General features: G+C 40.3%; 2 protein-coding genes across 3 annotated transcripts; both read left to right on the top strand.

Annotated features, from left to right (window-relative positions):
- Positions 1–665: 665 nt before the first annotated feature.
- LOC127790924 (uncharacterized) lies at positions 666–4351 on the top strand. The gene is made up of 5 exons (XM_052320655.1): positions 666–819; positions 2450–2516; positions 2620–2728; positions 2900–3634; positions 3821–4351. Exons 1-5 carry the CDS (start codon positions 666–668, stop codon positions 4349–4351), a joined length of 1596 nt encoding a protein of 531 aa, XP_052176615.1.
- Positions 4352–5543: 1192 nt separating this feature from the next.
- On the top strand, positions 5544–10760 carry LOC127790513 (uncharacterized). Of its 2 annotated transcripts, XM_052320057.1 has the most exons (9): positions 5544–8263; positions 8362–8502; positions 8584–8819; positions 8925–9149; positions 9240–9622; positions 9709–9889; positions 9961–10098; positions 10166–10440; positions 10538–10760. In XM_052320057.1, exons 5-9 carry the CDS (start codon positions 9300–9302, stop codon positions 10692–10694), a joined length of 1074 nt encoding a protein of 357 aa, XP_052176017.1. In that variant the 5' UTR covers positions 5544–8263; positions 8362–8502; positions 8584–8819; positions 8925–9149; positions 9240–9299; the 3' UTR covers positions 10695–10760. The 2 variants fall into 2 exon arrangements, with proteins under 2 accessions (XP_052176017.1, XP_052176016.1); XM_052320056.1 differs by having other exon boundaries at positions 8362–8819.
- The last annotated feature ends 10652 nt before the right edge of the window (positions 10761–21412 follow it).

Here is a 21412-nt window from a genome sequence, read left to right as displayed (position 1 = left end):
ATCGGATTGGATATCGCAATAACCAGAAAACGTTTTGGCTTTTGGTGCTAATTGGCCTTATTTATTCAATTTTCAGTTTTTGATTTTGGTAGTCTATTTTTTTAATATTGAAATACGTTCTCTTTGTGAAGTTTAACCTAATGCCCAAGACCCGTTTTACTGATGATTTTATGTGAACCGCATATATAATTTATGTACGGCACCCACCGTTCCGTTGCCCGACTTTTGGTATCCCTTCTTTACTAGCTCATTTATTACACCGTTCGGTTCGCCGACTGTTGGTATCCCTTCTTTGATAGCTCATTTATTCCACCCACTACTCCCACCACCCTATATATATATACTGATAGATTGGATTCAGAAAGCACCAGCAGCAGCAGCATGCGAGGGTCATGCAAGAGAAGTGCAAAACAAAGGCAAACCCATTGATCAGTGGGTTTGCATTATGTTTTGCACTTCTCTTGGTTTGCACGCTTTGCATTCTCAACATTTGTAAGAATCCCATACCAAGGCCAGCAGTAGATGTCACTTTCCTTGGGGTGCTCACATTTTGGATTGCCCCGCGTCCTATTGCTAGTTCATATTCCAGGTATGTAGCCAATGTACTGCTGACCTTAACAAACAACCGATATAACCTTACACCTTGACTGAATATCCTCGACCACATGGGTCAATTCCCTCAGTTGCCTAACTGGTTTGAATACGTCGTTGGAGGATCACACGACGTATTCAAACCAGTTAGGCAATTGAGGGAATTGACCCATGTGGTCGAGGATATTCAGTCAGGGTTCTCTGAGGGAGTAGACACTCAAGGGAAGTGTAAGGAAATGACCCAGGTTATGTCGGATTGGGAAGTAATATCAGTGCAGAGACATAGAGAGATGAAGCTGGAAACCGATACAACAGTACCGATATACAGATAAGATGCTAAGTTGTTTAGTTCAGCACGCTCAGATTTTCCTGCATCCGGTTGGCAAGTGAAGTTGGCAATATCGTCTGCTGGTGCTGTACTATAATCGGTTGGGTACGGATACGTCGGTTAATTGATATCGGTTTAAATTTTATGTATTGCATCCTCTGTCCAATACCGATATGTATTCGGTTATATTCGATGCCTGCTCCATTTTTAGAACATGTATGAAATGATTGTAAATTCATTAGTTGATTACAATAATGTAAATGTAAATGTTCTTGTTTCCCTGTCATTTTGTCCTTTCTCTTCTTTGTTATTTCTCTTGTCATTGTCGATTATATATTTCTCTGGTATGGAATTAAAATACGAATATATATAATATAATATATCAGTTTGGAACCGACATGAAAACACGATTACAATAAATTAAACCGATATGTATACACCCATATTATGATCTCGCCTACCACATGCAAATTGTATCGAATTGAACCGCCATGAAAACAAGAAACAATTTGTTAAAAAGGAAGTCGATTACGTTTATTCACTGCTAAAAATAATATTGGTTTTTATCCTATCTAAAAACGTATCCGATACTAGCTCATTTAATCCACTATATCGGTCAAACGTATGGGATACACAACCATACTTTGTGCGACGGTTCGGTTGGCCGACACCGGTGCAACCTCAAATATAACGAATGTCTTATCGGTTAAATTTACTATTAATAATGCAATGAGGACTGTTTATACGTTTGCTTACATATTAAAGGCAACCGAAACCATATTTGATATTCGCACCGATACTAACATGTACGATGGATCGATATATGAAACCGAAATCTGCTTCAGAGTCCTCTTAATGCCTCCAACATTGTTTTTGAATTAACCGATATGTATACACCGATGCGTTTGAAATATCTTTTCACCGATCCAAATTACGACAGATACAACCGACATAACCTGCCTCAATTCCTTACACTTCCCTAACTGGTTTGAATACGTCGTGTAAACCTCGGCCAATCATTTACCGTTATTTGCGGGGGTTCGGTTGCCCGCCTTTTGGTTATGTTATATGGCTGTAATCGAGAACCCATATAACGTATCAGGACAGCAGTTTATGGCCAATAAGTTTCCCCCATATCCTTGAAACAAACTAAATGTTGTGCAACCAAACTGGAAATAACCACTATCTTATCGCGGAAACATACTATTCATAATGCAATTAGTCGCGTTTTCTGTTTAAAATATTTATTTTGCAGTTCCCAATGTATGCCTCGATATGACATTTCATCCTTCGGACAACAATGCCCTTCCTGCGCAACACATGTAAATGTTAGCGATCGCTCATGTTATATCGGTCTTATATCCGATACTTTGTTTAACCGGAATAGTTTATGGTATGTAATATCGGTTATAACCGATATGTTTTTCCTATCTACTTTAAACAAACCAAATTTGGTGTTATATCTTAATAATGCAATGATACCTGTTTTATATTGATGTTGTTTTCTCGCTTCAAATCTTTACTTTACAGTTCCTAATGTCTGCACCGATTTGACTTTTTATCCTTTGGACAACAATGACTTTCCCGCCCAGCACATGTACTTTGAATTTCTTCCCTTCCCTTTTCCATGTTGGTTTCGTTCGTTTTTGTGTATCTAACTGCTCTGTATTCTCGTTGCGATTCCCTCATTACTGTCCCAGGTCCGTATTACTGAAAATGGCTCGCTCACATGCGTCGTTTGATAAGAACACAACCGAGAAGGCGGAGAAGAAGGCCATTCACATGAGCCAGATTAAGACCAGAAAGAAGGTTAGAACAATATTCCTTTGTTTTGTCATGTTTTGAAATACTCCACCGACGTATGTCGACATGGGCCTACCGTGAAATGCTGATTTGTTAACATTTCGGTTTTAACCGGCATGTTTTCTTTAACATCCTATATGTTTTTTAAATTATTATTGTTTTCTCTATTTGCTACAGATAGTTGATGTTAAATTGGAGATCAATAAGTTTTTCAACGCCAGAATAACTAGACTCGATCATTTTGATGCCACTGTTGAGTTAATTAGGAAGGCACTGAAGAAGAAGCCTGAACTAGAGGAACAGTTTAAGAATTCTGCTTTCGGCCACCTAGTATACGATTTGGATGGACTCACATGGAGCAATCAATTAGTCCACAGTCTACTGTTAAGACTATTGACGAGGGAAGACAATGACGAGGTAGGCTCCCTATGCTTCAGAATATGTGGGAAAGATGTAAAATTTGGCAGGGAGGAGTTTGCTCTAATAACAGGGTTGAAGTTTGGCAACATCGAATCAGCAAAGAGGAAAATCAAAGTGGTGGGAACTCCTAAACTGTTTACCAAGTTCTTCCCTGACTGTACCCCGAAGAAAGGTGTTTCAGGTGTAAGGTTGAGAGAGTTATTCAGGAAGGACATTGCTAGCGGCAAGGTTAAATGTTCTGATGAAGATCTTCTCTCTTTGTCATATCTCATGATCATCAATGAAATCAATTCCAAGTCTCGTTCGAAGAAGGTGGATATGATATATTTTCACCTGGCCTCCCATTGGGAAGAGGCCAACAGTTTCCCTTGGGCAAACGAATCCTTTATTTGTACGACAGATGGTGCCAGAAATCACATTCTAAATGCGTTCAATCAGAAGCAGCAGAAGATGAAGACATATGACATGGGAGGTTTCCCAATTACATTACAGGTATATTTTTAAATAATTGCATCCGTTACTATATATCGGTCTTCATTGCGAAGTATATCGGTTTTATCACTTCGGTACAGCCGATTAATTTAACCGACATGGTTTCAATGAACCGATATGCACAGCTGATATGTATAATATAAAACATTATAAGGCATCTAATATATACTTTGTTTCTTTATGCAGATATTTATGTTTGAGGTAATGCCACATTTGGTTGACCTCCAACTTGTGGAAAGAAATCAAGAAGGCCGTCAATCTCCAAGAATAAATAAATGGAGACTTTATGATTCAAAATTCACCCAAGACCAGATTTCGAAGTTGGGAATTTTCGATGAGAAGAATAAAGGGTATGTTACCCCTATTGTGCCAACCGAGGAGGAGATGGGTGAACATTATTACAAGAACTCACAATGCGTTTTTGTAGAAGAAGAAGAATCAGAGGATGAAGAAGAAGCAGACGAAGAAAAGGAAGTTGGAGGTGAAGGAAGAGGTGAAAATGTTGTGGAGATGGAGTCATTAAACCAAGCCGGGGGTAAGCGTGAATACCCACAGAAACAGAGGACTGTCAAGAACTATCTTCAAGGTTTAAAGATAGAAATTGGGGAAGTTGTGAGAAGGGAAGTTAGGAGGGAATTGAGAAACGAGTTGGGTGACATAAAGCGTATGCTTAATTTAATCTTACATCAATTTTCAATCAAATCAACAGTCACCTAGGATAAGCATGAGCTGAAGGATGACGAGGGGGATAAGGTGGAGGTTAAGGAGGGTGAGGTTGATAGGATATATGAGAACCATGACGATATCCAGGGGGAGAGGATGGGGGACGAGGGTGAGAGGATGGAGGATAAGGGGGAGGCGGAGAGGACGGAGGATAATGAGGGGGCGGTGGAGAGGGCGGATGATAAGGATGGGGAGGTGGATATGATGGAGGATCCGAAGGACGGCGAGGTGAAGAGGCTGGCAGAGATGATTGATGCCAAGGCGGACAAGGATGGGGAGGTTGAGGTGAAGGAGGAGACAAAGGCCTCCGACTCAACAAATATGTCATTAGAATTAACACAAGCTATAACTCCTGTTAATGAAATATTCAATAGGAGACGCACAGACGAGGCGAACAAGGATGGGGAAGTTGAGGTGAAAGAGGAGACAAAGGCCTCCGACTCAACAAATATGTCATTAGAATTAATACAAGCTATAACTCCTGTTAAGGAGACATTCAAAAGGAGACGAACAGAACGGGGCAAGCAAAGAAATACATTCATTGAATCAATAATGAAGGCACCCGGTGAAAATAAGGGCGACGGAGTTCAAACATTCATATCCGCCCTTCCGAAGCTGAATCTGCAAGGTCCTCCTAACGGGGATTGGCATCGGGAGTACCAAAATTTCTTAAAAATTCCAACCATTATAAGAGCTAGCTGCTGTGATATGGACAAGGCGTTTTTTGAGATACTGTCCACACCGGACAGTTGGCTCCTATCTGATGTAAGTATTTAAAAATATCATATCGGATCCGTATATCGGGTCTTACTCGGTTGCGTATGTAAGTTTTGATTTCATATTTAAAATCAAAACGGCACATTATTCATTGCTACGTACGCATGATATCGGCTAATATCCGCTATAGATAACCGACATATTATTATTATTCATTCTATATCGGCACATTATTGATTGCTTGGCATATTTTATTCATTCTATCCATCGGTTTTGTATATCGGGTGTTACTCGATATAGCGAACCGATATTTTTCAATTTGATGCATCAATTTCCAATTGCATTATTAATTTAATAATTCTTATTCAAGTTTCTTTTAATCTTTGCAGCACATTGATAGCTACGTATACATGATTAATAAAAGAATGAAAGAATCACGGACAACCAATGATAAATTATCATTGGTGCCAAGCACATTTGCTGTAAGTTCCGACGCAATGAATATATCTGTAAATTATTTCGTGGAATTAACTGTGTTTAACATTATGAACACTGTCATTTTGGCCCCATACAGCAATCATTGAAAGCTTCGTGGTTCGAATTTCAGAAAGGCAGTTGGGTGCCTTTCGGAGAACCAGATTTACCTGTGCAAATGTTTTGGGGAGATGCACTTGCTTCCAACGGATTTTTGAACGTGGAGAGCATGCTATGCCCCGCAAATATAGATGATACACATTAGGTTTTGGTAAGGATAGAACTGCAATCTCAGATTGTTCGTGTTATCACCTCAACCAAACCTGTAGACTATGAAAATAAGTTCCAGTATATGGTAGATATGATTCCCAAACTCCTAATAAGTTGCAAATACCCCATATTTAAACCCGATACTATTTTGACTGACAAGTGGAGGTTTTGTGTTGAAGAAGGTCCGCAGCAAACCGGGTTAGTATATGTTATTTTATAAAAATTTGTAGTTAGTGTTTTTGGTGTTAGTCCTATTAATGGAAGGTGATTGTTTTTGGTGTTACAATTGACAGGGGTGGTGATTGTGGGATTTTTGTGCTCAAATGGATGGAATTCCTAGCCAATGGTATCTCAATACAAGAGATGACCCAGGAACGAGCTGCACATTTCAGAAAAGAAATGGCTGTGGAGCTCTATTCTTTTGCAGTCATGGATGCAAAGGATTATGCAGCCCAAAGGGCTGGCAAATTATTCAAAGATAAAGAAGTTGCCCATATAGAGAAAGAGAAAGAAGCTCCCAAACGTACGAGGAAGAGACGGAATTTTTTTTACTGAATTTGAATATATTTTAGGTCATTGGAACCTCAAATATTCAAAGATAAAGAAATTTTAAATGTTGTATTCAATAAGGATTATACATTGTATTTGAACCGTCTTTATATAAAATGGCAAACCCTTTCACATTCGGAGGAAAGTATATTTAGTGTTTTCAATAAATTTACCCCACTGCGCCTAACATGTGTATAAAGCCCGTAACTTCATTTTACGGGCATAAAATCCCTTGTTGGCCCAAATATCAATTCACCGGATAGGACGAGCTTTAATGCCCGAATAAACCCGATAGGTATACTTTTGAATTTGGTTGTTCATTTTACCGACGAATCCTTCAGAGGCAACATCAAATTGGGGGTTATTTATTTTATGCCTATTACTTTAATACGATCCCCCCGCTCCCCATAACTACAAAAAATCCTAATTCAACTAATACCTGATTATTAGTACTTATTGCACATTGTTACGTATATCCCTGGTACTTCTATTTTACCCCTGAAATTTAAAACACCCGTACTAATTAAACCCGGATTGCCTTTCACTCACCCGATCGCTCCCTGTGATTGTCTTCGTTAAGCCCAACTCGCTATCTCTACCTAAACCCCACATCCGCCCCAGAACAAGCGAGCAGCCTCCGCATTAGCGTTGAACGTCACCGCCGAACCCTAACCGCCGTCAAGAGGTGAGTCATGTTGTTCTTTTGTGTTATATTTGTCGGACGCTTAGACTTAAACGGAATCCGTATCATGGCCCGACTATGTTTCTCGATGAGGGACGGAATGCGAACCGACTGTCTTGCCGACGACACTTCGTCGTGATGAAGACCCATTGGCGATGAATGACCGTCTGCATTCATGGCCGGTCTGCCTCCTTGTAGCCCGATGAAGTTGGGCAGCCCGCGATCGTGGCTCCCGGGCTTAAAATGTAATTTCAGGCCAACCGGGCGTCATGGCGCCATTGACGCCGTGCCTCATCGCCACTCCGGACACAAGCTATACCGTTTTTCATTTACGGGCTTAATATGCAATTTAAGCCCGTTTTAGGGCTTACAAACTACTTTAGGCCCGCTAAATAGAACATGTTCATGTACCCCATTAGATATCGCCTTCCTGTTATGATAACATAAAGGTTTTCCCTTTTTAAATTTTGGTCGATCACTGTCAGGTGGATGCCTACCAGATGTTGAAATTTACGTACGTTCACGCTAATCGGGTAATCCCGCCGACTACGCGGTTCACAACTCACTGTGGCCTGCACCATCTTACAATTGTTCGTGAGGCATTAGATCGTTATCGCCTCTTGGAAACATTCGCCGATGGGCCCCTGGGACATTTTATTCAGATCCCTCTGCACGATCAGTATTCTGCACCACAATTGGTTGGAGAAGTCCTGGTTAGGGAGGTCACCTTTCCCGGAGCCCGGGACGATGAGATGTGGTTCGAGCTTGGGGGTGTGCCATATAGGTACGGGAAGCAAGAATTCATTCTAATAACTGGACTCCGATTTGGCGTAATTCATAAAGAACAATTTGAAGCGAGGCCGCTGCAGGCGGACAGTTTACGCGCGCGGCTGTTCCCACAGCAACGGGAGGTGAATTGGCGCGACATCAAAGTAGCTCTTGATTCCAGACATGATCTCCTTGCAGATGATGTCCTCAAGCTAAGTTATATTGTTGTTGTGACAATTTTGTTGCTTGGCCACGATGAACGCGCACCGGTGGAGGACTTTCTGTGGACTATGGCCGAGGACTTACCTGCATTTCAGTCGTTCCCTTGGGGTACGTATATCTACAGTAAAAGCCTGCATTACATCCGGATGGCCACTGTAGATGGCAAGCTGAGCGGGGAGCTTGGCAAGAAAGTCAATATTTACGGTTTTGTTTGGGCGTTTCAGGTACAAAATTCAGTATAGTGACATCGGTTGCCAACTGCACTTTTCATTTACTTCAATTGTTTTATCGGCTTATTTTTTAAATTATTTGATTTATACAGTGGTGGCTGATCGAAACATTCCCATGGGTGGAGAATAAGTGGGCCATCAGACTATCCGTTCCGTTCTCCATTCCCAGATGTCGGAAGTGGTGCTCTAAAAGAAGGCCACATAAAATCAACTACGTAGAAGGCCTTAGGAATGTATGTTCCAAATCTCAAATTAAATTGAGTAATTTTTTGAATATTTTTAGTAAAGTTAAAAATGATAAAATAATGTCGTAGGTTCGGGGTACGAGTGCGACGATCGAGCCAACCGATGCAGAGCGGGACACTGACTTTGGAGGTCCTTTAACCCTATGTTCTGGGTTGGTGTGGACGTATACAAATTAGGCGGTGGAGGGATTGACCATAATGTGGAGGATGCGGTCCGGTCCGACCAGGTGCCAGAGGAGGAGGAGGCGGATGCGACTGATGGTGCTCCTCGTACACATACGCACCGCGGACAGCACGAACAAGAGGTATGATATTGGTAGTAAAATTGTTCATGTCATGTATATTTGATATATGATCAATTGTTCATATTGTATATATACACATCTAATTGTTGGCATTGCCTTTTGCAGATAACCGATAAGCTGAATCTGACGGTGGAGATGTTGCAGTCCATGAACGGTCAACTCAGCGAGATGAGCACACGTTTGGACCGAGAAATCGGTCTACTAAGCTCACGCATGAAGCTAACTGATAGGAGGTTGGGCCATGTGGAGTGGAGGTTGAGGCAATTGGAAATGGGGCAAGCATCACCTCCAGTTGGCGATGAAGCGGATTACCAGACATCAACAGGCAGAGTATGCTCGAACTTCACTTTGAATTCATATTATATTTCAGTCTGCAATACCTTATTGTAAGGGTTAGTGATTATACAGTCGCAATCACAGTGTCGTCGGGCATAATACACCGATCCCACCAGACTTAAGCGGGTAAGGAATGCTGTCGCGATGGACAGGACCGACGATGCAATTGATGCGGATACAGTGCCGCAGTCCACATCTGTTGGGACAGTGGAGGATGTTCCTGTTCCTCAACCGGACAGAGGGGCAGACAGTGTGATGGATAATGCGGCTCATGTTGCGGAACACCACCTGCAGCTAGAGGGGACCGGGGATGAAGTCCCTCAAAATCTATCACCCACTGATGTTGCCGAGGTGGTCATGCAGATAGCAGCTGAAGCAGCGCTTCGCCACCTGGACCCGCACGATGAGGATAATCCTAACCCCCCCGAGGGCTACGGTGATTACATACGGTCGGATAAAGAGATTGCGTGAGTATTCAAAGGCTTAAGCATTTTTTTCTTGCAATTTCTATTTACATATGCGCAGTCTAACTCTTAATTCGTTGTTGTTGTAGGCGGGACACAGGGTACATTGTCCATCTAATACCCAATGACCTTCGATGCATAGCGGAATCGCCTAACTGGGTAGAGGCGGCTCACATCGACAGTTATATGTGTTGCCTCCGACGAATAATCAAGACGCAGTCTAGTGGTGTATATGACACCAATTACGCACTGATGTCGTCATCACTATTTGTGAGTGCTATACATAAATCTTATATTACTTATTTGTTGGATAAATATTTTGTCTCATATATTCCATCCAGGTACTTATGGTATTGCACTGGAACAATACATATGCCGGGAAGCGGTTCGTGCCTGGTAATGCGATTGTCCCAGACAGTTGGCTGAATTTTGTCCAAGGCCAGTCTGATGATGAACGCCCGTGGTGGACAGTAGAATTCGTATGTGTTATTTGATCTTATTTATGGAGTTACTGCCTTACAAAATTTAACGTTATATTATATGCAGGTGTTGCTCCCATGCAGTATAAATAACGGTCACTGGGTCCTTGCGAATATTTGCCTGAAGCAGGGGAAAGTTGTTGTATATGACTCCCTTGCCAAGTCAACAGATAGCAGGAAGTCCAGGGTGACGGCCATGCAGGCATTGGTCAGCCTCCTCCCCATTCTCCTGGTGCAGAGTGGATATTATGAGCATCTATCCAAAGATGCGCCTGCTTACAAAAAATGGGCGTTGGAGATTCTTGATCCGGGGAAGGTGGCGGTGCCGCAGCAACCTAACGGGTACTTGAGTGATTTACATTAAATTAAATTATTATGGATTCAATTTAATATTGTTGACATTGAATGTTTAACTGCTTTTGATTTTTGTCTACTATAGGCACTCCTGCGGAGTGTACGTTATGAAGTACGTTATGGACATATTGCGGCACAGCGAGGACCAGTGGGTGAACAATCACAGCATGGGTGATATGACAAGTCTCCGCCAGAAGTTTGCGATGTTTTTGTATAGACATAGCAGTGTAGTTGATAGTTAAGTGTATATGTTATTAGTAAAATTAATATGTATTTCTATATACATTTAAGTCTAGTTGGTATTTGTATTTTCCTCACATGTAATATGTATATTATGCTGATACGTAATATATATGTTATGTTGAAAGGTCTGTTGTATATACATAGCTGTGTAAAATGGTTGAGTGTGGTGATCGTCGGATCCGGCCTTCATCGGGTGAGTACACCCGGATACCGGGTTTTATGAAATTATTATCCCCATTGAATGTACAACCGGGCGTTATCAGGAAATAATCCCCGAACTTTGTCGGGTATAAACGTTAGCGGGATTCATATGCCGATTAAACCCGGAATATTTGACTCACGAGCATTGTCGCGGTATGAGGACCGGAAGGCAGTCCACCCGAATGGAACTTGACCACAGCGCGGTTCAGGGCCTTGTTAGTAAATACGCGAATTATTCGCGTATTATTCGCGAATTCCGATTTTTATCAAAAGTATTATATTTGCGTATTTTCAAACATACGGATTAATTCACGTATTTTATACTTACGAATATTTTTAAATTTGGCTGAAAAATTCAGCCACCTCACTGGCAGCAAATTAACAATTAAACCCGGCTAGAGGACATCGGGTGTTTTCGCACCCCGGGTTTACTGTAGAGGATATTGGGTTTAAATGTTCAATTAAACCCGGCTATTATCGTCACTCGGTCAGACCACGGTGAAAACTTTTGTTACTGTATTTAAAATATATCAAACCGAATAATACTCGTATTTGTACCGTTCCAAATTTTTCCCGTATCCCGAATTGCTAAGACGGGTTCAGGGCAATGACCGGGGGCATTCGCATCCCGGGTTTACTGTAGAGGACATCGGGTTTAAATGTTCAATTAAACCTGGCTATTATCGTCAATCAGTCAGACCACGGTGAAAACTTTGGTTGTGTTTCGAGGGGGCGGGGGCAGGAATAGTGTTCCTCATTAGTGTTCTTTTCATCAATTTGATTAAATGTTCTGTACGAAATACATTTTCATGGGTAATAGTGTCATCGTAGTCCAATGTAGTTAAGTAGTGCATGGTTAAGTTGTGAATACACCCATTATTTATTAAGTTGTGAATATACAAGAACAATTATAATCACGCATTTACCCATTATGTCTACAACTGATCTGAAGCAATAATCATTTATAGCCATTCGCTCTTGTAAACACATGCATTGTTTGATGTTGACTTCTGTTGTAATACAAAATTATCTCAGAATCATATACAATATTTTTAAATTGATCGATAGTGTGCAATATACATGTTACGTAACTGCTGGTAACTTGACATCCATCATGACTTAGATAAGCCTTTCTGCAGCAAATTGCATTGAAGGAGATGCCATCAAGCTAGAGAACATTCCAGGAAGGACGGTCACCATTCATGGAGGATAACTTGAAGGTATGATTACAAGCCGAGGATCATCATGTTAACTGCATACCCTAGAAAACCTGGAGGAGTATTTCCACCTGGTAAGGTATGCAATGGCAATGCAATGTTCCTCTCGAGTGGATTGTCTGCAGAAAATTGACGTATTACAAAGTTATAACACAATTACATGTTAAAAAACACACATCAAACACATGCATATAATTACTGGGGAATTAATATATACGTGGCAGAGAACAACTTATAAGCATAAACAACTAGTTCACGATGATATTGGGTATAATTCCATTACATATTGATGAATACGATATATCGGATATCGGTAACATCGGCAACGTAACCGATGTGTGTTCACCGATGAAATCTCAGTAAGTGGAAATCGGTCAAAGGATATCGGTTCATATCGGGTCATTAATATCGGTTATATAACCGATGTGTATTAACCGATTCAAACCGATTGGGGCGGTTTGTATCCGATGTATCAACTACCATTGCAGAAAACAGTTTAATTGGTGACTAATGATGTAATGAACTTTTAAAACACAGTTTCCATGGTAAAAACGTTATACCAATATGATCTGAAGCTTAATGGCATCTCCTCCGTTGAAGCCATTTGCTGCGGAAGGCTCCTCCTGGATCTGGCAACCGCCGCTGCATCGGTCGCCAACAACCACCTCCGTCCACACATTCCCACGATGAGATCCTACCATTACAACGCAAAGTCACCAACATATAAAACAATACGCCACTTGACCGGGTCTGATTTCTTAAGGCACACACAGTGCCTCCAGCTAACGGTTGGAACTATAGGATTTATTGATTTACGGTTGTCTAGGAAAAGAAAGCGCGACGACAGGCATACCCTACAGAAGAGGAGACTCTTTATCCTCGGTAGTAACATACATCGTTTACATAACCGATGTGATTGGACCTATCACTTCGGTCAATCCGTCGACCCATCCCGAGTAATGAGACCATGGCACGTGATTACCTCCCAACCCATCCAATCAGGTGGTGCCACAACACATGGGATCGGCTCGGGTGAAATCTGATGAGGCCGAATATCTCTTCGTGAAATGTGCCCGTATTAAATGCGCTACGGACGTCTGGTATGCGTTTTATTATTGATTCAGCCGCTCTATGCTCTAAAACATAAATAAATGGTAACACCTCTTATTCCATCCAATCAGGTGGTGCCACAACACATGGGATCGGCTCCGGTGAGATCTGATGAGGCCGAATATCTCTTCGTAAAATGTGCCCGTATTAAATGCGCTACGGACGTCTGGTATGCGTTTTATTATTGGTTCAGCCACCCTAAAACATAAATAAATGATAACTCCTCCTATTTGTTAAAAGGTAATAAATCGCTGTTGCCGTAACGACTTGGCCAATCCTCCGTCGTAACCGATGTTGTAAGGCGATGAACCCATATCTTTCTAGACAGCTTCGGTAAATCATATATTTTGAGAATTCGAACTGTTTGATCTTCAATCCCAACGTATTTTCACGGTAGAATCACCCGAAGAACAGGTACATAATACGATTTAGCATTAATGAATGATTTTATGTTTTCGTATATATGCGGGCTTGGGTAAGGACGACAGTTTTTACATTAGATATATTCCGCCGTTGGATCTTGCTGGTGTTGGGGTATGTTGGTCTATGGGGATAAGGGTTTCGGGTGGGCGCCTATGATGGGTCAGAAACCCCTGCCCATGGTAGCCGTCAGGACTGTATGTGCATTGTTTTGTATGTTAACTTGGATGGCTTTGCGTTTGTTATGGTAGGCTCCGATCGTGGGAATGTACGGACGACAGTGTATGCCGGCGACCGCTGGATGTGGCAGTTGTGAACGGCGGCGGCCAAATCCTAGGGGAACCTTATGCAGCAAATGGCTTTAAGGAAGGAGATGCCATCAAGCTCCAGATCATGTGGGTATAACGTTTTACTTTGTATGTTTTACTGACATGTAATTGGAAAATGTGATGTCTAATTGGAAAATGTAATTGTGTTCTAACTTTGAAATGTGCAAATTTCCTGCAGGCAATCGATATTGGAATCAAGGATCTCTCTTATCATATAATCAATTAAATAAGCCTTGATGCAGTGAATTGCATAGTACAAGGAGATGCCATCAAACTCTAGATCATGCGAAGCAGGAGGTCTTGAATGGTGATCGTCCTTCTTGGCATGATCTGAAGCTTGATGGCATCTCCTCATTCAATCTAATTCACTGTTTCAAGGTTTATTGAATTGAAGTGATGCAAGAAGTCAACTTGGTCTGACGTATATCTCTTATGCTCATCTGCAAGTTATTTATTGTAGGCCGATAAGATGAACTAAACCACACCATGTTTCAAAGGGAATTATGTAACATGTAAATTTCACCTTGTATCTTTTATACCAATAAATTATTGTGCCTTCAAAAAGGCCAATTTCCTAAAATGCATGTGTTATCAAGAGTTATAAATGAGGCAAATATGCTATTTATACAAAATAGCTAATGGGGTATTTTTGACATTCACACAATCAAGTGTGATGATGGGTTCTTCAGATATGTGATATTGTAGTCGAGAAGGCAAAACATAATTTTAATATAAAATGTCACATGTATAATAAGAAGTCTACCATTACTTAATTTCACAAAATAAAATTATGATCAAAAGTTAATTTTATTATATCATAATGAAATGAATTAAAAATATATATATAAAATAATATTTACTGAATTTATAAAGTAAACGTGTTCTGTAATGAAATTTATACTCATTATGTACAATGTCTGTGACATCCGTAACTTACTTACATGCTTAATGATAATAATATTCATATAAAAATGTCCGAAGCTTAAAACCAAAAATCATACTTCCTTTAAATCAAATAAAATTCCAAGACATGCTTTATGGCATACATATAGGAAAAGATCAAAGTTCAACCCTATAAAACATTGTTTCAAAAGGAAACTAAACTTAAATTCTTGAAAATCCTTTTTAAACAAGCCACCACGCTCCACGTCCATGTCCTGGTCTCCTCATTCATGCTCACCTGGGGGAGGGGGAAACATAAGGGGGGTGAGATTACGCAAATCTCAGTAAGTACAAGAGAACCATCATATGTATTTAAACAAGTCATGACATAACATAACATATCGTATGGAGACACGAGAGGTTCCACCAACTTGCAGGGGTAAGAACCCTCGTGCGTAGCGCTACCGAGCTCCGGTCCCGAAACTTACGTGAACATAACATAACAAGAGGGACCACATAACATAGTTCATAATCATGCTTAAACATCATAAATAGTTCATAATGTACTTACCTTAACTTGGTTTGATGAGATTTGAATGCTGAAGGCTTCACCATTACAAAAAGCTCGAAGCACTCCCGTCTAGCACGAATTTATCGCAACTTAGAATGAGGAAACTCTTGGCCATGAGCCCTATTTATAGGCTTGGAAACTTGGTCACCAAGTAAGTCATAATCATTTCAAATCTTTTCTAAATCTTTCAAGATATTCCAATCATTTCAAATCTTCTAAAATATTCTCTAATCATTCCATATCTTCTAAGATATTCTCCAATCATTCTTATCAAATCTTATCCAAATCATATCAAATCTTATCCTTAGAGTCATCATGAGGTTTAATCTTTATCTCTAAAGTCATCATGAATACTTATCTTATCTCTAAAGTCATCATGAGCCTTCACCTTATCTCTAATATCATCATGAGGCTTCATCCTTATCTCTAAAATCATTTATAAGGCTTTTCTTGAATCTCCCAAATGCCCTTAGGAAAAATATTTCAAGAATTACACTTTAGCCCAAACTTTTCAGGTAATTGCACTTAGACCCTTTTCAACTTGGTCCCTAGGCCAATTTTTAATTGCATTTTAGTCCCCGAAGAAAGGACTAATTACGCTAATACCCCTGGTTTTTAGGTAAATTACACTTTTACCCAAACCTCAATATTTACGATTTTGCCACTGGCTCAAAACTAAACCTTTGTCTCAAGGCTTCTATAATCCCTTGAAATGACATATTTCCTCAAGTATTAGAAGCTAAAATAAAATCCCAAGTATTACATTATATTTTAGTTTAAAAATCTTGGGCGTTACAATGTCATATAAAAATTGTTGTAAAAATATTAAAAATTTGGGTGTTTTATAATTTTATGTTTTATAAAGAATTTTTCAAGTTTACAATGAGAAGGCATATCCAATATTATAAAAATAGATAATAAAAATCAAAAACTGAAAAATGAATTAACAAGGCCAATTAGCACCAAAAGACAAAACGTTTTGTGGTATTGCGATAATATCCAATCCTTTGAAATTTGACAAAAGGTACCGATTTTATGAAATGAGTTGCAATTTTGGCCACATGTCGAAATCAAATCCCCGGGCGTGTGCCTTTGCACAGGTGACACGCCACGTGGCTTTATAAAACCACGTTGATGAAGAAAAAACATAAAGTCAAATAAAAACCACGTGGGTTAACCGGGGTACATGGAATCGGAACATTCAAACCAAACCCTGGAAGAGAGAAATAGCCCGAAGAGTCGATCAACGCGAAGAGGAATCAGAGGCCGACGGCGACGTCCTTGAGGAAGCAATCCAAGGACGAAGGGAACGAGACCGAGAAGTGAGATCGAGGGTTGTCACACAGTTTTGCAGAGCTCTCCAGAAAACATATTTATTAACAAGGTGGAGGAAGGAGATGAAACGTGTGGTACTATTCATCGGACTATTCCGTCATTTTGAACTTGGTCCGAAGAAGAGTCGGGTTTTTGTTAAAAATTTGTCAAAAACTTTATACAATATTTACTTTTGAATGTGGGATGAGATTGCACTTTTGTTGAAGCTGTGTTGGTTCGTGTTTTTGAGAAATGTAGGATGAAACCGAAAATAGCCAAATGAATCGAACGAAAAACATATGGATCTGAAAGTTATTTTTAATAGTCCGACCAAGCTGATGGACAGTCCCGATAGAAAAGAGTAATCCATTGAAAATAGATCGACCGGCCTATTAATAGTCCGATAAGCTGAGTTTGGTTTGGGTTTTTATTTGTTTTAATGAATTTGTTTGTTCTCTTCAAAAACTATTGTATTGTTGTTGTTAAAGTGGCTAAAACTCATACTATGGATCCGAAATGATTAATCAGGAGTCCGACAATAATAGTCCGATCGGCCCGTTTAAGTGAAGTGCGAAGATTTGTTGAGTCCTTGAATACTTTTGTTCTCATTTAATTCCTAAACTGTTGTATCATTGTTGTTGTTGTTGTTTTTATTTCTCACACAATTCCTAAAGTATTAATGAGTCCGATCAGACTCTTCATGAATAGTTCGATGTCAGTCTTGTTGATTTTGGGTGTTCTATTTATTTAATTATTGTTTACAGATGGGAAGTTTTCAAAAGAAGAAGAAGCAGACATTTACGTATGTACATGCTAGCCAGGTACCACCTCCCGGTACGCGAGCAACCACTCACTGTTGCATCAATAATCTTGCCCTTGTTCGTGAGTCCCTTGTGAAGTATGGTGTGTTGGAGGATTTCATTCGGGGCCCACTAGGACATTTCATGCAGATCCCCCACTCCTCCCAAGCTACTACACCGCAATTGATTCTTCACGTGCTTTTAAGGGAGGTGAAACTTCCCGGTGGCCGCCCCGATGAGATGTGGTTCGAGCTGGGCGGCGTGGCATGTCGATATGGGAAGCAGGAGTTCACCCTCATCACAGGACTTAGATTCGGCCCAATTGACGGGGAAATCTTGCATGCGAGGCCTGCCAAGGATGGTAGCTTACGGACACGTTTATTCCCACATAAAGAGGTCGTTTATCTGGAAGACATAAAGGAACTACTTGATACGAAGACTGACCTGGATAAAGATGATGCGCTGAAGATGGGATACCTTGCCGTGGTTAACATGCTTTTAATGGGCCACGACGAGTGGGCAAGTGTAGAAGATTTCCATTGGAGCTTGGTGGAGGATTTAGAATCGTTTATGTCGTTCCCTTGGGGAACGTACGTATATAGTTAGGGACTACATTACTTTCGTCTAGCTACCATCGGGTGGAAGTTCAATGCTCAGGTTGGGAAGAAAGTCAACATCTATGGATTTGTTTGGGCGTTCCAGGTTAAATCCTCACTTTATTTGTATATACAAACAATTTTTGTTTTGTTTAGTTGAATTTTTTTATTATAATTCTTTCACATTTGACAGTGGTGGTTGATCGAAACAACCCCATGGGTGGCGAGTATGTGGGCTGTACCAATAAAAGGCACAGTCAATATCCCTAGATGCATGAAGTGGTTATCAAAAAAGAGGCCCAAACAAATAAGTTACGATGAATGTCTTTCCATGTTGGTAAGTGGCTGACGTAAATTCCCATGAATGTGTCTGTGTATCTATTTTGTATATTGTTGTTTTGTTTACAGAAATAGCTATGTAAATATGTTAATATTACAGTCACTTAAACCTAGTTGGACGATCGAGCCAACAGATACAGAGCGAGACACTGATTTTTGGAGGTCGTTTAACCCTCTGCACTTGGTTGGACCCAACGTCTTCAAGCATGGGGGTAGGGGGGAGGAGGCGGTGGAGGCTGCTGGTGTTATGGAGCGTGATGGATGCAGGGAGGGATTTAAGGGTGAGGAGGAAGCTGATGGATGCAGGGAAGGATTTATGGATGAGGAGGAGCCTGGTGGGATGGAGAGAGGAGAGGGAGCGGACAAGGAGGATGACGAGGAGTCCATCGATAGGGGACTCCTTCCCACCACGCAGGCTGTCCACAACGAGCATATGGTATGAATATTATTTGAATATGTTTCTCTTGTACGCATACTATTGGTTTGTTTGTAATTGTTTTCGGTTTCGACGGTTAAATGTACAGGTGACTGAGATGCTCCGTGAGGCGCTACAATTGTTGAGGAGTCTGGACGCACGGGTGGGCCAATTGGATACACGGGTTGGCCAATTGGACGAACGGGTGGGCCAATTGGATTCACGGGTGGGGTGGTTGGAGACACGGGTTGACCAATTCGACACACGTTTGGAGCGGTTTGAAACGATGGTTGAATCAGTGTTAACTATTATACGAGGCCCAGCCAGTCCAGCTTTACAGCAACACGTCGATCATGATGACAATCAGTATCGAGACGGTTATGATCAGCCAGTTGCTGGAGATCAGCTCCATCATGTTCATGTCAATGAGGACAAGACACCTCCTTATGTTGTAAGATACAAATTAAATTGTATATGTTAAAACCATATTGTAACGATTAATTTCTGTTGACTTATAGGAGGAGCCAGATGGTGGTGATCACATCCAGCCTCATCGTATGCACGAGGAGGACAATCCATGTACTGTAAGTCATAAGATGCAATTAACTTTGATACACTTGCACGCAATTATATCTGTTAACCGTGAATTGTTTTGTTCAGATGCATGAGGCGGATCAAACATCTCCTTCAATCGTAAGAAAAAAAATAAATTACTATATGACTTCCTATTAGTCAACTCTACCGAATTCACACGCAAATTAGTTAATTTGCAGGAGGAGGTGGACGAACGAACAGTACGAAAGCGGAATCCATCCAAATTTTGTCGAACACCATTCACTGATCCCATTCCACGGAAGAAGATAAAGAAAAATGCAGTGGCGGGGGAGACAAACTTGATCGCCCATGAAGCAGCCAAACAACACCTTGGGGCTGAGGGTGAGGATGACTTTGGTCCTATACCGCCATCGGGATACATCCAGTACGTAGTATAATACCCGAAAAATTATTAAGGGTATAAATAATATTTGATGAAGGGCATAAATGGAATTTGCGAAAAAATGAGACTATATAGGGTACACTGACGCAACTTTGGACGACCGAATTAGTCAGAGGGAGTACCCTGGACCCTAGATAGCCAAGGAAAATGGTATAGTATCGACAAGTAATACGAGATATGATTTATGGCACCGAAAGAAATTGGATCGGGAACGGTTCTCGGTACAGCTAAAAAGGCAGCTGTGATTTAGGCTGAAATACCAAATTAATGTAGGGGCAATCGGGAAGTCAATGGAACCCCGAGGAAGTTCATATTTGGTATGTAGAGTAACCCTTCAGTAGTTTTTGGAAGAAACAAAAGGGTTTTTAGCCAAAACGAATATTCGGGCCTAAGTGCAATTTTCCGAAATTGATAGAGGGAGGTCGAAACGATATTTTTTCAGAATTTTAAAGAGAATGTTTTAGAATATTTCAAAGAGTTATAAAGGTCTTTAAAGAGAAGTTTAGTTTTTGAGCTAGGGGCAAAATCGTAATTTTTGAGGTTGGAGTAAAAGTGTAATTTACCTAAAAATTAGGGGCATTAGCGTAATTAGTCCATTTTTTAGGAACTAAAATGCAATTAAAAATTAGTCCGGGGACCATGTTGAAAAGGGTTAAAGTGCAATTACCCAAAAGTTCGGGTCAAAGTGTAATTATCGAAACCTTTTTACTAGAGGCATTTGGAAAATTCAGGAAAAAACCTCATAAATGACTTTAGTGATAAAGATAAAGTTTCATGATGATATTAGAGATAAGATGAAGCCTTATGATGACGTTAGAGATAAGATGAAGGCTCATGATGACTTTAAGGATAAGATTTGATTGGATAAAATAAGATTTGGATAAGATTTTGATGGATATGATTTGAATAAGATTTGGATAACAATGATTGCAAAAGATATTAGAAGATTTAGAATGATTGCAGAATCTCTTAGAAGATTTGGTAATGATTATATAATATCTTTAAAGATTTACAATGATTGCAAAAGATATTAGAAGATTTTGAAATGATTGCAAAAGATATTAGAAGATTTGAAATGATTATAGAAAATCTTAGAAGATTTACAATGATTGCAGAAGATCTTTAGAAGATTTGAAATGATTGTAAAAGATTTTGGAAGATTTGAAATGATTGCAGAATATATGTTTCTTGGTGGCTAAGTTTTCAAAAACTATAAATAGGGGTTCATGGCTAAGGATTCTCTCATTCGAAATTATGAGAAGTTCGTGTTAAACAAGAGTGATTCGGGTTTAGTGGATAGAGGGCTTTTTAAGCATACGCGAAGCATCACATGTGCAGAGCACTTGGGCAGTGCGTGAGGACGTGTAAGGAAATGGTTTGGTTAAAAGACTTGAGGAGTTGCACGAAAATTGAGGTTGGGCACAAGATTCAAGGTGTTCTGAATACGTTCGAGGTGAGTGGTCTGATCCTGTCTTTACCTTATCTTAAAAATATGTTGGAAGATGTGTAGTGGGTTCAGGTGGGCG

The sequence above is a fragment of the Diospyros lotus genome, chromosome 14 (genome assembly GCF_014633365.1).
Source record: "Diospyros lotus cultivar Yz01 chromosome 14, ASM1463336v1, whole genome shotgun sequence".
Taxonomy (NCBI): Eukaryota; Viridiplantae; Streptophyta; class Magnoliopsida; order Ericales; family Ebenaceae; genus Diospyros; species Diospyros lotus.
This window is presented reverse-complemented; position numbering and strand designations above follow the sequence as displayed.

Excerpts from the sequence above, each read along its gene's own strand:
- LOC127790924 (XM_052320655.1), top strand. The coding sequence starts at position 666 with ATGGGTCAATTCCCTCAGTTGCCTAACTGGTTTGAATACGTCGTTGGA. Across the intron at positions 2,729-2,899 it reads AGATTAAGACCAGAAAGAAG|ATAGTTGATGTTAAATTGGA; the intron begins GTTAGAACAATA and ends TATTTGCTACAG. Across the intron at positions 3,635-3,820 it reads GTTTCCCAATTACATTACAG|ATATTTATGTTTGAGGTAAT; the intron begins GTATATTTTTAA and ends TTCTTTATGCAG.
- LOC127790513 (XM_052320057.1), top strand. The coding sequence starts at position 9,300 with ATGGACAGGACCGACGATGCAATTGATGCGGATACAGTGCCGCAGTCC. Across the intron at positions 9,623-9,708 it reads CGGTCGGATAAAGAGATTGC|GCGGGACACAGGGTACATTG; the intron begins GTGAGTATTCAA and ends TTGTTGTTGTAG. Across the intron at positions 9,890-9,960 it reads TGATGTCGTCATCACTATTT|GTACTTATGGTATTGCACTG; the intron begins GTGAGTGCTATA and ends TATTCCATCCAG.